The sequence below is a fragment of the Oryx dammah genome, unplaced genomic scaffold (genome assembly GCF_014754425.2).
Source record: "Oryx dammah isolate SB20612 unplaced genomic scaffold, SCBI_Odam_1.1 HiC_scaffold_18, whole genome shotgun sequence".
Lineage (NCBI taxonomy): Eukaryota > Metazoa > Chordata > Mammalia > Artiodactyla > Bovidae > Oryx > Oryx dammah.
The window spans coordinates 105,456,346-105,471,189 of NW_024070202.1; the positions used below are offsets into that span (position 1 = coordinate 105,456,346).

The following is a 14,844-nucleotide window of genomic DNA, read 5'->3' on the forward strand; positions in this document are numbered from 1 at the left end:
GAGTGAGCTGCTCATGGGGTCTTGTCTGACTTTTTGCAGCCTCATGGACTATAGGCCTCTTGGCTCCTCTGTTCCTGGGATTTCCCAGGCAAGTGAGATGCCATTTCCTCCTCCAGGGGATCTTCCCAACCGAGGGACCAAACCCGTGTCTCCTGCATTGGAAGGTTGATACTTTACTGCTGAGCCACCTGGAAAGGCCCTGACTGAAAGTTACATGAAGTTAGCTGAATCGCTTTGCTGTATGCCTGAAACTAACACCATGTAGTAAATCAAGTATGCTGCTGCTGCTGCTAAGTCGCTTCAGTCGTGTCCGACTCTGTGCGACTGCATAGATGCCAGCCCATCAGGCTCCCTGTCCCTGGGATTCTCCAGGCCAAGAATACTAGAAAAAAGTAAAAGAAGTGATCAGATGAGCATTTTATTAAAAACTCTGGAACAAATATAGATGTGATTCAATAAAGAGCTCTGGGGGCACTGGTCAGTGAGTCAGAGACAGGAAGCAGGGCGTAACTAGAGACAAGCCCACTGGAGAAGACAAGCAAACAGGGGGGCTTGTGGTTTAGATGGACCAAAGATTACAAGAAAAAGAAGCGGTGTTGATTTAAATGGGCTTAGTGTCCAAATTTGAGAGTTTGGCTTTCCTGTATGTGCCAGGATAAGCTGTGGCATTCATCATAACCCAGCCATTTTTTTTTCTGTTCTGTTGTTTTATTTTGTTTTGCTTTGCTTTGATAGGAAAGAAATGCATCCACACTCAGAGGGTATCAATATAAAAAAACCAAACCCCCTCAGCAATCTCTGCAGACAGGTTCACCATGTCCCTCATGAGATGAACTCCAAATCTCTTCACCCTTTGCAGTCTTTTTCTCCTCTGGGGTGAGTCTCTCTGCTCATCTCGCTGTTCCTTTTTCCCCTTTTAACAGATAATCCCATGTCATGCTGTCCCTCCCCTACATGTGACTCCATAGCCTCTCATATATCACTCAATCCCCTATTTTTGGGTCATTTGACATCTTCTCGATGCTGTAATTTTAGATGTCCTTGTCAATGGGTTTGGGATGCTGAACATTGCCACTTTACGCTAGTGTGAGAGACTCACTGATTGTGGATCACAGCTCCTCCCAATAGCACAGGACTTTACTTAAGTCTGCACCTACTACCTATAAACACAGAAACTGCCTCATTGTTTCAGTATCATCGGAGATCCAGATCTTTGCTAGAAATGGCCACCTCTATTTCCTTCAAGGATCTCAAATATAACATGCCCCACCTTGCTCCTGATCCATTACAGATGGAAACAGTACTTCTCTTTATATTACCATCTAGTATTCTTGCCTGGAGAATCCCAGGGATGGGGGAGCCTGGTGGGCTGCCGTCTACGGGGTCGCACAGAGTCGGACACAACTAACATGTCTTAGCAGCAGCAGCAGCAAAACCACCATCTACCTTGTTGTTCAAGTTAGAAGCAGGGGTGATCCCTGACTTTGCCCCTTCTGTTTCCACTCACAGTCACTGTGTTTAAAGCTTACAGACTCTTATGTTCTTACATCTCCCAATTCAGACATTTGACATTCTATTTACCATGGTGGCTTTAATGACAAAGCCTCTGATGCCTACAAGATTAAAAAAAAATCTAAATTCCTTTACCAATCAGATCAGGCCTTTTGCTATCTAACCCTTACCTGCATAAATAATACATTTCTATCACATCCTCTCTTCCCTTCTATGAACAATTTATTTTACACCCTTCAGTATTACTTATTTACATGTATTTTCCAGAACATAATGGCTTTTATGCTTTTCGGACTTTTACCTAACTATACTTCAGTTCTATAATTTGTTGGCCTCTTGGGTGGTACCTCCTGTGCCTCTGACCCCCTGATTTTTTCCTATATCCTCATGGAACTTATTGCTCATCTCCACTGTAGTAATTATCAGCAGGTAATAGAACTAGCTGATTGATGGCAAAGTCTGCATTATATCTACTCGTGTACCCCTAGCATATGTGCATGCATGCTCAGTTGCTCAGTTATGTCCAGCTCTTTATGACCCCATGGACTGTAGTCCTCCAAGCTCTGTCCATAGGAATATCCCAGCAAGAATACTGGAATGGTTAGCCATTTCCTCCCCCAGGGGATCTTCCCGACTCAGGGACTGAACCCACGTCTCTTTTGTCTCCTGCATTGTAGGTGGATTCTTTGCCACTAAGCCACCTGAAAGCCCCAGGCGTATGCCTGGGGACATTTCAAATAGCAGACATTTCAACAACTTTTGAATGAACAAATGGTTGGGAATGTTGTTGGATTTCTCATCATGTTTACAGTTTATATGATAAAGGAATACGTTTTTAGTGTCACAGCGTTTTAGTGTCATTTCTTTATAATAAATTCTGCTCAAGAACAAGAAACATAATAAAGAGAGTTGTAGATCCAGGGTGGAAATCATGGAGATACTGCACTGAGGGGATGGAGGAGCAGGGAGCCTCAGTAGCTTTCAATGACGCCCATAATCCATCTTGAATAAGAACTGATTTCTGTGAAGAATCCTTCATTTCCAAGGGTGACACTTCCTCTTGACCAACTCAAGATTCCATGTACCCTCCCACTGCAGATGGCCGGAGCTGCCGAGACTTCCTGCCAGAGAGAGGGAACAGGGGGTCAGTGTTGCTTTGCTCCTCATCCAACAAGGATTTATTCTAAGCAGTGGCACATTGTGATAGCAGTAGCTTCTATCAGACTGGAATAATTTTTCTTGAGAGGGGAGAACCCTCTCTTCACATCCATGCAGGTCTCACCTCTCTAGGTTTGAATTTGACCAACCTGAGTGCAAGTAGGAGGAGAAAGGACAAATGACTCTCCCCTGACTCTCTCCCGCTCTAAAGGAAGGCAGGGGAATGGATGACCAATCCACAGACTGAGGAGGCAGAGAAAGACTGCAGGCCTTCTGCTTGGATACCGTTTGGTCTCCTACAAGCACCTTTCCCCATGGACCCCTTGCCATGTGCTTGTCTGGAGATAGCAAAAATACCTTAGTATCAGATAGGGTCTTTAGAGGCTGCCCCACACACATGGTGTTTACTGCCGTTCTTTCGTCGTACATATTCTGGCACTCATAGTAGGGACGAGTATATTGGTTTATCCAAGTCAGGATGTCAGGGTCACTAACTGTGGGAAAGAGAAAAGTCCAGGGTGACTCTCCTTATACCATATACTCTTGTGATCAGCCTCTGTTCTGTGAATACACTGTATATACTTATAGTAGGTATCAGACATTCCATCCTTCTTAGAGCCCCTTGATCAGTATCTCTGTGTCTGAGCAGTGGATTCAAAGCATTACATGAGTCTTACATCAGATATCATCAGATCTATAATTCTCTCTGTACTGTGCATAACTTGGAAAGCTTAAAAATCCCACAGGAAAATTATGAATGATTATGAGGAGAGAGACAGAAAGCTGTTGTCTGTAAGAAGCCTTCCTTTTGGGGACTTACTTCATCATCTTTACATTTAATCATAAAGGGAGAAAATGATTTTTAATGTGTTTTAAACTGTGTTTTTTTATAGTGAGATCATTTATAAATGGATTATTTATAAGTACATATGTATATGTATAAATATACATATATAATTTCCCCTAAGAAGTAACATTGCTCATCTTACTTATTGCAGTTGTTACTATACTGTTAACCTCAGGATGTAAGGAGTCTAATCAACACATTATGTAATTTTAATCTCTGGTGGAGAGTCATAAGGAGGAAGGAAGCAAAAAATCGACTAGAGATCTCTCAAGTTAAACCTAGCATTACTTATAAAGCAGAATATTTTGGATACATTTCCAATCTAATGTTTTAAATCAAATCAGACCAGGAAGTGTCAGGTCAGAAAAGGACAAGAAGAGTTATGTTCAGTTTTAACTTTGCAGAATGAAGCAGGGCAAAGACTAATAGAGTTTTGCCAAGAAAATGTACTGGTCATAGCAAACACCCTCTTCCAACAACACAAGAGAAGACTCTACAGATGGTCAACACCAAAATCAGACTGATTATATTCTATGCAGCCAAAGATGGAGAAGCTCTATACAGTCAACAAAAACAAGACCAGGAGCTGACTGTGGCTCAGATCATGAACTCCTTATTGCCAAATTCAGACTTAAATTGAAGAAAGTAGGGAAAACCGCTAGACCATTCAGGTATGACCTAAATAAAATCCCTTATGATTATACAGTGGAGGTGAGAAATAGATTTAAGGGACTAGATCTGATAGACAGAGTGCCCGATGAACTATGGCTGGAGGTTCGTGACATTGTACAGGAGACAGGGATCAAGACCATCCCCATGGAAAAGAAATGCAAAAAAGCAAAATGGCTGTCTGGGAAGGCCTTAGAAATATCTGTGAAAAGAAGAGAGGCAAAAAGCAAAGGAGAAAAGGAAAGATACAAGCATCTGAATGCAGAGTTCCAAAGAATAGCAAGAAGAGATAAGAAAGACTTCTTCAGCGATCAATGCAAAGAAATAGAGGAAAAGAACAAAATGGGAAAGACTAGAGATCTCTTCAAGAAAATTATAGATACCAAGGGAACATTTCATGCAAAGATGGGCTTGATAAAGGACAGAAATGGTCTGGACCTAACAGAAGCAGAAGATATTAAGAAGAGGTGGCAAGAATACACAGAAGAACTGTACAAAAAAGATCTTCACGACCCAGATAATCATGATGATGTGATCACTCATCTAGAGCCAGACATCTTGAAAAGTGAAGTCAGGTGGGCCTTGGAAAGCATCACTATGAACAAAGCTAGTGGAGGTGATGGAATTCCAGTTGAGCTATTTCAAATCCTGAAAGATGATGCTGTGAAAGTGCTGCACTCAATATGCCAGCAAATGTGGAAAACTCAGCAGTGGCCACAGGACTGGAAAAGGTCAGTTTTCATTCCAATCCCAAAGAAAGGCAATGCCAAAGAATGCTCAAACTACCACACAATTGTATTCATCTCACACACTAGTAAAGTAATGCTCAAAATTCTCCAAGCCAGGCTTCAGCAATACGTGAACCGTGAACTCCCTGACGTTCCAGCTGGTTTTAGAAAAGGCAGAGGAACCAGAGATCAAATTGCCAACATCTGCTGGATCATGGAAAAAGCAAGAGAGTTCCAGAAAAACATCTATTTCTGCTTTATTGAGTATGCCAAAGCCTTTGACTGTGGATCACAATAAACTGTGGAAAATTCTGAAAGAGATGGGAATACCAGACCACCTGACTTGCCTCTTGAGAAATCTGTATGCAGGTCAGGAAGCAACAATTAGAACTGGACATGGAACAACAGACTGGTTCCAAATAGGAAAAGGAGGGCGTCAAGGCTGTATATTGTCACCTTGCTTATTTAACTTCTGTGCAGAGTACATCATGAGAAACGCTGGACTGGAAGAAACACAAGCTGGAATCAAGATTGCTGGGAGAAATATCAATAACCTCAGATATGCAGATGACACCACCCTTATGGAAGAAAGTGAAGAGGAACTAAAAAGCCTCTTGATGAAAGTGAAAGTGGAGAGTGAAAAAGTTGGCTTAAAGCTCAACATTCAGAAAACAAAGATCATGGCATCCGGTCCCATCACTTCATGGGAGATAGATGGGGAAACAGTGGAAACAGTGTCAGACTTTATTTTGGGGGGCTCCAAAATCACTGCAGATGGTGACTGCAGCCATGAAATTAAAAGACGCTTACTCCTTGGAAGAAAAGTTATGACCAACCTAGATAGTATATTCAAAAGCAGAGACATTACTTTGCCGACTAAGGTCCGTCTAGTCAAGGCTATGGTTTTTCCTGTGGTCATGTATGGATGTGAGAGTTGGACTGTGAAGAAGGCTGAGCGCTGAAGAATTGATGCTTTTGAACTATGGTGTTGGAGAAGACTCTTGAGAGTCCCTTGGACTGCAAGGAGATCCAACCAGTCCATTGTGAAGGAGATCAGCCCTGGGATATCTTTGGAAGGAATGATGCTAAAGCTGAAACTCCAGTACTTTGGCCACCTCATGCGAAGAGTTGACTCATTGGAAAAGACTCTGATGCTGGGAGGGATTGGGGGCAGGAGGAGAAGGGGACGACAGAGGATGAGATGGCTGAATGGCATCACGGACTCAATGGATGTGAATCTGAACTCCGGGAGATGGTGATGAACAGGGAGGCCTGGCATGCTGTGATTCATGGGGTCACAAAGAGTCGGACACGACTGAGTGACTGAAATGAACTGAACTGAACTGAATTGAAGTACTTAGAACAAGTTAGGTGAAAGTAACCTACTTACTTGTAATAGTGAATTCTTAATAAATATTGGGAGGCTGGCCCGAGAGAGCTTACAGAATTGATTTGTCACAGTGATTCTGACATGACATGCATTCTATGTGATGAAACTTTCTGTAGTTTTATTTTGTTGTCAAGTGTTATGTCGTAAATTACTTTGTAAAATGTGAAGCAGTTACTTTGAATAAGATTTAAAAGCTTCAATTTGTTCAGAAAATATATTCACTTAGATTCTCTAAAAGGTGGCTTCTAAGTTGAAGTTGCCAGATTTCACTGGCATTGAGAATACCAAAGTGCTCATTTGTTACCTTTACAAATCAGACTGATAGACCAAAGCAGTCTCCTGCTTTTTATTTGTTTTTATAGAATGTATGACTTGTTCTGCAACCACAGGAGAAAGGTTTAAACCTGATCACTATCCACAACTTGCCTTAGTGAGTAGGCTTTAACAAGCCAATCCGTCAATGTCACTCTTTAAAGTCAGCATGTTAGACTCCTCCAATAAACAACGGAGTGCCACCCAGTCAACAACAATCTCACCCAGTAATCAAGCCTCTATAGATGACATCACCTCTCTTCAGCCTCTGAAAGTCCTCCAGACTCTCAATGGAAAGCTTCCCACAAACCCCATATGAGTACCGCTTAGTACTCTGTACTGCTCACTGAGACTGTGCCTGCTCAGCATTGCTCTTCTGTAATAAGCAATAAGTTCAGCTTTTTCATTTCAGATATCAAGTGGTGGTTCCGGTATCCTCTGTTAATGAAAGGGAGGATAATGGTAGTATAAGCTACGTCCTTCATGTATGTGGGTGCTGTGTGCTCAGTCATGTGCGACTCTTTGTGACCCCCATGAACCCTCCAGGCTCCTCTGTTCATGGGATTCTCCAGGCAAGAACACTGGAGTGGATGGTCATGCCCTCCTCCAAGGGATCTTCCCAACCCAGGGACCGAACCCTCATCTCTTGCATCTCGTGCACTGCGGGCAGATTCTCTACCACTGAGCTGCACCTGAGAAGCGCTTCAGGTATATCCCTCTTCATTTTCCCCAGTGCCAAAGCCTTCTCAGGATGAAGAACACAGAGTCAAACACTTACAGTTTTTATATTTACTCCAGGTCCAGGTTGGGATAAAGCAGGACTCATTAAGTGATAAGGGTTCCATAGCTATGGCTATGGTTCCCACCTGGGTGGTGATTTCAGCAGCCTCAGACAGTTTTATCATCATCAGGTCATCGTTCAGATAATCTGAGTTGAAGTCAGGGTAGGGCACAGTCATTGAGTAACTCTGGGTCTGCTCGTGCTTATTTTTGATGTTGGGTTGATAAATTCCCAATCGGATTTTAATACTATGGAAGAAGGAAGACAGGGAGATTAAAAAAAAAAAAAAAGAAACAGGGTTTACAGAATGTCAGAACTGCAAGAAGTGTCATAGGTGACTTTCTTTAATCATCTAATCATCTTCATTTTATTTCTTAGACCTGAGAACCAGAGTGACCTGCCTTGGCCTGTAAAATAGTAGTAACAATAGTTTGTAGGATTGTTGTATTAGAGTCAATGTATATACATAAAATCTGACATGGTATCTGCCACCTAGAACGTACTCAGTGGAATCTAGTTGTCGTCAATGATGTTAATGATCATAACGACAACCTGGATAGTCTGAATGAGTAGGTAACAGATATGGCACCAGAACCCATTATTCCAGAGATCTTTGCCTGCCCTCCACTGTCTGAAACAACTCTGGAGCAAGTATATGTACCTGCTGTTTCTGGATAGTCTTAGGCCCTTTCCAGCTCCTTTCGGGCCCATATCTTTGTATTTACTGCAATTTGCCTATACTGATTATAGATTCTAAAGACTCTTAGCAGTCTAACAGGACTCCCACTGACCACTTTCTGTGATATTTCCTGGACAAATTCAAACCCACCCATTTCTATTGCCAGGAGTCCAGTCATGTAACAGACACAGGAACCACTGCCTGCCAAAGACAGTTTGTGCATTAGGTCTGGCTGAGAGAAGAAAATCCAATTTTCCAATGCCAGTTCCTGGAGTGGATGGACTATATTTCCTGCCTATATTTCCTTTGTATTTCTCACTGACACAAAGCAGGGGTTCGATCTGTGTTTGAATGAACTGTCTTGAACAACCAAATGGCTGAAAACCCTGAGTTAGAAGTGACCCTTATACCTTCCTGAAACTGTGACTAGGTTCCAATTATCGAGCACTTTGTCACACACAACAGAGACACAGGTTTGTAAAGGACAGCATCATCTGATGCCGAGCTCCTTCACTCTTCTTCTCTTACCTGTACCACATGGCTTCTGCCTAATACTTTAACCTCAGCCTGTGAACACCCACCCCTACTCATGAGATTCTCTGTACATTCTTCCCTCTGCCTGGAATTTCCCCCAGAATTTATTCAACCTGGTTGCATCCTCCTCTTCGTGTAGGTCTCATCTCTTCAAACAGACCTGATATGATCACCCTAACTAAAGTTGGTATCTTGTTTTATTCCTGTATATTGCTGCTTGGCACTCCTTTCAGTGTTTTATTTTGGGACTTTTATTTGCTTTGGCATATTTCCTCTACCAGAATGTGAGCTCCATGAGGAAAGACTAATTACCATCTTGTTCCCTTGCTGCTTTTTCCTTTCATTAAGCAGTCCCTGGAATATGGTAAATGTTCCAGAAGTATGTTGGATGAAAGTTGAAAGCGTTAGTCATTCAGTTGTGCCTGACTCTTTGTGACCCCTTGGACTGTATGTAGCCTGCCAGGCTCCTCTGTCCTCCAGGCCAGAATACTGGAGTGGGTGGCTATTCCCTTCTCCAGGAGATCTTCCCGACCCAGGGATCAAACCCAGGTCTCCTGCATTGCAGGCAGATTCTTTACCATCTGAGCCACCAGGGAAGCCCTCAAGTAGGTTGGATGGCTGTCTATTATTTATTTTCCATGAGAAAGAGACTTCTGACATTCCTCTTCATCTCCTCCTAAACTGCGCAAATGTATCTCTTTCCCCATTGGGAAGATGATTCTCTCTCTTCCTGGGTCTTCTGATTCCCTGGGATGCCATTAGAACTTGCTAGGATGCCTCACAAGACCTGCTTTTAAATTTTATTTATTTATTTTTAAGTGAAGGATAATTGTTTTACAATACTGTGTTGGTTTCTGCCATACATCAACATGAATCAACCATAGGTATACCTATGTCCCCTCCTTCTTGAACCTTCCTCCCATTTCCCATGTCTCATCCAAACTCAACCGGGTTGAGGTCCCTGAGTCATATAACGAATTCCCACTGGTGATCTAGCTTACACATGGTAGTGTGTATGCTTCGATGTTACTCTCTGTATTTGTCTCACACTCTCCTTCCTCCCCTCCCCTCAGCCCTGTGTCCATAAATCTGTTCTCTATGTCTGCCTCTCCATTGCTGCCCTGCAAATAGTTTCCTCAGTACTGTCTTTCTAGATCCAATAAACATCCATTTATATATGGTATTTGTTGTGCTCTTTCTGACTTCCTTTACTCTGTGTAATAGGCTTGTGGTTCATCCACCTCATTAGAATTGACTCAAACGTGTTCCTTTTTATGGCTGAGTAATATTCCATTGTATATATGTACCACAGCTTCTTCATTCATCTGTTGATGGACATCTAGGTTGCTTCTGTGTCCTAGCTGTTGTAAATAATGCTGCAATGAACATTAGGGTACATGTGTGTTTTTTAATTTTGGTTTCCTCAGGGTATGTTTTAGTAGCGGGATTGCTGAGTCATATTGTAGTTTTATTCCTAGTTTTTTAAGGAATCTCCATACTGTCATCAGACCTGCTTTTGTTTAAATAGATTCCCCCCTGGCTCCCAAGAGCAGAGAAATACTTACGGAGAGGGGCAGTGAGCAGCGGTCAGTACCCACTGTGGGTGAATGAGTGTGCCCACACAGGGTTCTGGGAAGGACTGGAGGTAGACCATATAAGGGATAGTAAAATCTACTTCATTTGTCTTCTCAGGGTTAGAATCTTCTGCCAGAATGACTCCTAAAGAATCAGTGGGGTCACAGGTAGAGAGATAGGGCAAGAGGTGAGAGTTGGCTACGATAGTTTTTCCCACCCTAAGGTTTTCAAGCTAAAATAGTCTTCCGCTGCTGCTGAGTCACTTCAGTCGTATCTGACTCTGTGCGACCCCATAGACGGCAGCCCACCAGGCTCCCCGTCCCTGGGATCCTCCAGGCAAGAACATTGGAGTGGGTTGCCATTTCCTTCTCCAATGCATGAAAGTGAAAAGTGAAGTTGCTCAGTCGTGTCTGACTCTTAGCGACCCCATGGACTGCAGCCCACCAGGCTCCTGCATGCATGGGATTTTCCAGGCGAGAGTACTGGAGTGGGGTGCCATTTTCCCTATTTTATTTTAGTTGAAGGATAATTGCCTTACAGTGTTGTGTTTGTTTCTGCTGTACAACAACTAGAAGCAGCTATAGGAAAACATGTCCCCTCCCTTTTGACCTTCCCTCCCCCTCCCACCTCCATCCTGCCCTTCCAGGCCACAGCAGAGCCCTGAGCCACGCTCCCTGTGCCATTCAGTGGCTTCCCACCAGCTGTCTACTAATATTCACACACAGCAGTGCGTGTATGCCAATGCTACGCTCTCAATTCGCCCCAAACTCTCCTTCTCCTGCTGTGTCCACAGCTCCTTTCTCTGTGTTTGCCTCTCTTTGCCTGACCTGCAAATAGGTTCATCTGTCCCATTTTTCTAAGGGAAATCATGCATGCCACCCAAGCTCTACACATTAAGAAAACTGATACGTGTCTTTGCTTGAGATGGAGGTATTCTGAAGTTCTGTGAAGCTAACGCAAAGGCATATCTGAGGCTGATCATAAACCCTGATTGGCAGTGCTGTGTATAATAAAAATGAAAAAAAAAAAGAATTACTACTTCAAAAATATTATTCTAAATTCACTTTTGCCAGGAATGAAAGTAAAAAAGTTAAATCCTACCTGACTTTGGTGCTGAAAGGAGTGGAAGAGCTTGGGAGAGGGACCTGAGGCTCTCATAGCCCCTGACTCACCCCTCTTCCCAACCTACACTTACTCCTCCAGAGTCCATCTGCCCAGAGAAAGGGAAGATGTACTTTTCTGCTCTCTGTCCAGGAGTCCTGGGAGAGTGCAGGGCACTTATAAAGACATATGCTAACTTGCTCGCAGGTGCAGAAGAAGCTTAGAGAGACCATTGATGGGGTGAGCCATGCATCAAGAGTGATACCTTTCACTTCCATTAACAGTTAATTGAAGGATATGCCCACCACCTCCTCTCTCTTCAGTTTTGGCCAGCTACTTACTTCTCTGATCCATGTGCGTGCGTATATGCTCAGTTGCTTCAGTCGTGTCTGACTCTTTGAGACCCTATGAACCACATCCCACCAGGCTCCTCTGTCCATGGGATTCTCCAGGCAAGAATACTGGAGTGGGTTGCAGTGCCCTCCTCCAGGGGATCTTCCAAACCCAGGGATCGAACCCACGTCTGTTATGTCTCCTGCATTAGCAGGTGAGTTCTTTACCACTAACACCACTTGGGAAGCCCCATCCTCCCGCACATCACCACATCACTCCCTAAGCAGCAACAAGACCTAGACTCACCAGCCGTGCTCATGAGCATGAAGAAGACACAGCACTTCATGACAGTCTGGGATCTCACCAGCAGCAAAGTCAGATCAAGCTCTCAGCTGTCTCAATCTTTAGTCCAAGTAGCCTTGGCAAGAACAGTTGAGGGAGAAATATTACTTTGTGGGGGTAGGGAAGGAGCAAGGATGCTAGAGCAATCTCCAAACTAGCTCTTATCAAAATCCAGTTATATAAGGCACAGCTGGGAGCTGGCTCTGATGTGGGTGAAAGAGGAAGGGGCAGACAAGTCCCGCCCCTGGTGCCTCTTCTCTGACCCTAAAGGTCTCAGGAGTCATGATGCACCTTCTGACGTTCCCCTCCCCTTTCTGTGACATAATCATTCTTTGTTGTCCCCTCCTCCCTTTGTGATGGTGAACCTTATTCCCTGCCCTCACTTGTCATCTCCGTTTCCCCAGGAGTCCCTCTTCTCTTCTCAGAGACTCCTCAAACATTGGGGGATGAAATAAAGTTAACAAGGCATCCTCCCCTCCCCATTTTAGTGTTGAGGATGCTGTGGTCTTAGTGGAAGTCAGCAGCAAAGTTAGGACTTGAAACTGAGTCTCCAGATTTCCTCTGATGTGTTGAATTGTACCTGAGTCCTGTGCTCCCAGAAGACACTGGTGGGTGAAGAAGTTTTGGCTTACCACAAAGAATGGCCCTTCCCCACGTTAGTTTGAAGAGACTCTGCCCACTCTTTCTCAGGGCTCCCATAGGACTTTGGATGACTTCTTTGTTGACCTGTGACAAGGTCAATCACAGGCCCTTTTCCATTTTTTACCTGAACTCACTGACATGGCCAGACATGGGCCCTCCAATTCCCCAATTTGTCTCTCATTAATGATTAGCTGAGCTTGCAACTGTTACCCCCAACCCACAACAAATCTAACTACAACTAGGGAGAAACAATTCCTGTTCAGCTGACTGAGAATTCCTTGATTGTAAAACAACCTCAACTGTTCACCTCTCCAGCTGTGACTTGTATATATCTCTCTACAAAAGTCTTAAGGTAAAATCATTCTGCCAAGACACTCTGATCTTCAAATGCCTCTTATTGCAGTAATCTGAATAAAATGAATCTCCTTACCTGTTCAGTTTTTGTGTTGGACACTCACTACTCTTTTTAATGCTATCCCACTCCTTTTTATAAGTTAGCCTTAACTTTCTGACTGCCTTCCCCCCACCTTGAGATGTGTAACTAATAATGGGTTCAATCATGAATATTGGCCTGTAGTTTTCTTGTGTTGTTTTTGGCTTGGGTATCAGGATAGTGCTGGCTTTGTGGAATGAGCTTGGAAGTGTTCTCTCTCCAGTTTTTAGAGGAGTTTGAGAAGGGTTGGTGCTCATTATCGGAATGTTTGGCAGAATTCTCCAGTGAAGCTCTCTGGTCCTATCTTGTTTTCTGTGTTGAGAGGTTTTGATTACTGAATTATCTCTTTACTCATTATTGGGCTGTTCAGATTTTCTATTTATAAAGTGCTCAGAACAGTGAGTTCTAATGGTAAATAGTAATGCTATATAAACACTTGTTAAATAATAACCTTAGGATCCCCATGTTTTTCTGGGGACACCTTTTGCTCTTAATGTCCAAATATTGCTGTTAAGTCCTTAAAGCTTTGTAAAATTTCTATATGTATTATTAGTGAAGAGCATAGACTCAGGAGTTAGCTCAGTCTTCACTTCCTGGCTTTAGGACTTTTTAGCTGTCTTTTCTGGAGAAGGCAATGGCCCCACTCCAATACTCTTGCCTGGAAAATCCATGGACAGAGGAGCCTGGTGGGCTGCAGTCCATGGGGTTGCTAGGAGTCGGACACAACTGAGCGACTTCAATTTCACTTTCACTTTCATGCATTGGAGAAGGAAATGGCAATCCAATCCAGTGTTCTTGCCTGGAGAATCCCAGGGACGGGGGAACCTGGTGGGCTGCCGTCTATGGGGTCTCACAGAGTCAGACACGACTGAAGCTACTTAGCAGCAGCAGCAGCTGTCTTGTCATGATAAAAGCATCCAGCCTCTTTAAGCCTCAGTGTTCTGATCTATAAAACAGGAGGAATATTAGTACGTACATCATAGGATGGGCATCTTGGTTGCTCCCAAGCTTTAGTGGTTATAAATAAAGCTGCTATATACATCCATGGGCAGGTTTTTGTGTGGGGACACATTTTCAACTCCTTTGAGTGAATAGCAAGGAGTGTGATCACTGGATCATATGATAAAAATATGTTTAGAAGGTTTCCACAGCTTAGATGGAGTACAAATTTTAAAAAGTGATTAGGCTTTTAATAAATGAGTATTTTTAAGACTCAATGAGTATTTTTGAGACTAAATACTTTTGTATTTGCATTTTTTCAACAAGGTAGACATTCTTTCTTGACTTTTAAAGAGAAGACTAATATCATAACCAAGATAGTAAATATCATATATTTTTAAAGGTCATTTAAAAATTGATTTTGAAACTAAAGTTACTTGCCATAAAATAAAATAATTATAATCATTTTCATTTAAATAAAGAATTAAACTTCTAGGGGAAAAGAGGCTTCTATTTATTTTATTAAAACAAATATTCTTAGATAAATTCATCTTGAGTATCCCTTGAAATTATTTGCTTGTTAATGGGAAAACCAATAGCTTATGGAGTGTGCCAATTTGGAGCGAATTTACTTTTACCCTGCTTATATATCCCATATGAAATACATTTACATTAAGAAGCTAAACTTTCAAGTGCAAAGATTACTTTTACATAGCTATTGAAGGTCCTAACCATGAAGTTGGCAGTTGAGAGCCAACTTAGTTTTCAGAGCAAGTGATAAGTAAAATAAATGTATCTGTTACTGTAATGAGACACAGCAAGCAAAAAAACTTTTCCTAATCTCAGACGGTTACCTCTTTGTTGTTGTA

General features: G+C 42.7%; 1 protein-coding gene across 1 annotated transcript; it reads right to left on the bottom strand.

Moving 5' to 3' along the window:
* Nucleotides 1–2,483: 2,483 nt before the first annotated feature.
* On the bottom strand, nucleotides 2,484–11,965 carry LOC120877681 (serine protease 58-like). The gene is made up of 5 exons (XM_040260033.1): nucleotides 11,926–11,965; nucleotides 10,176–10,329; nucleotides 7,395–7,645; nucleotides 3,028–3,164; nucleotides 2,484–2,633 (listed from the first exon to the last, which is right to left on the bottom strand). Exons 1-5 carry the CDS (start codon nucleotides 11,963–11,965, stop codon nucleotides 2,484–2,486), a joined length of 732 nt encoding a protein of 243 aa, XP_040115967.1.
* Between the last annotated feature and the right edge of the window lie 2,879 nt (nucleotides 11,966–14,844).

Excerpts from the sequence above, each read along its gene's own strand:
- LOC120877681 (XM_040260033.1), bottom strand. The coding sequence starts at position 11,965 with ATGAAGTGCTGTGTCTTCTTCATGCTCATGAGCACGGCTG. Across the intron at positions 10,330-11,925 it reads CATGCTCATGAGCACGGCTG|GAGTCATTCTGGCAGAAGAT; the intron begins GTGAGTCTAGGT and ends CTGATTCTTTAG. Across the intron at positions 7,646-10,175 it reads GCTGCTCACTGCCCCTCTCC|TATTAAAATCCGATTGGGAA; the intron begins GTAAGTATTTCT and ends CTTCTTCCATAG.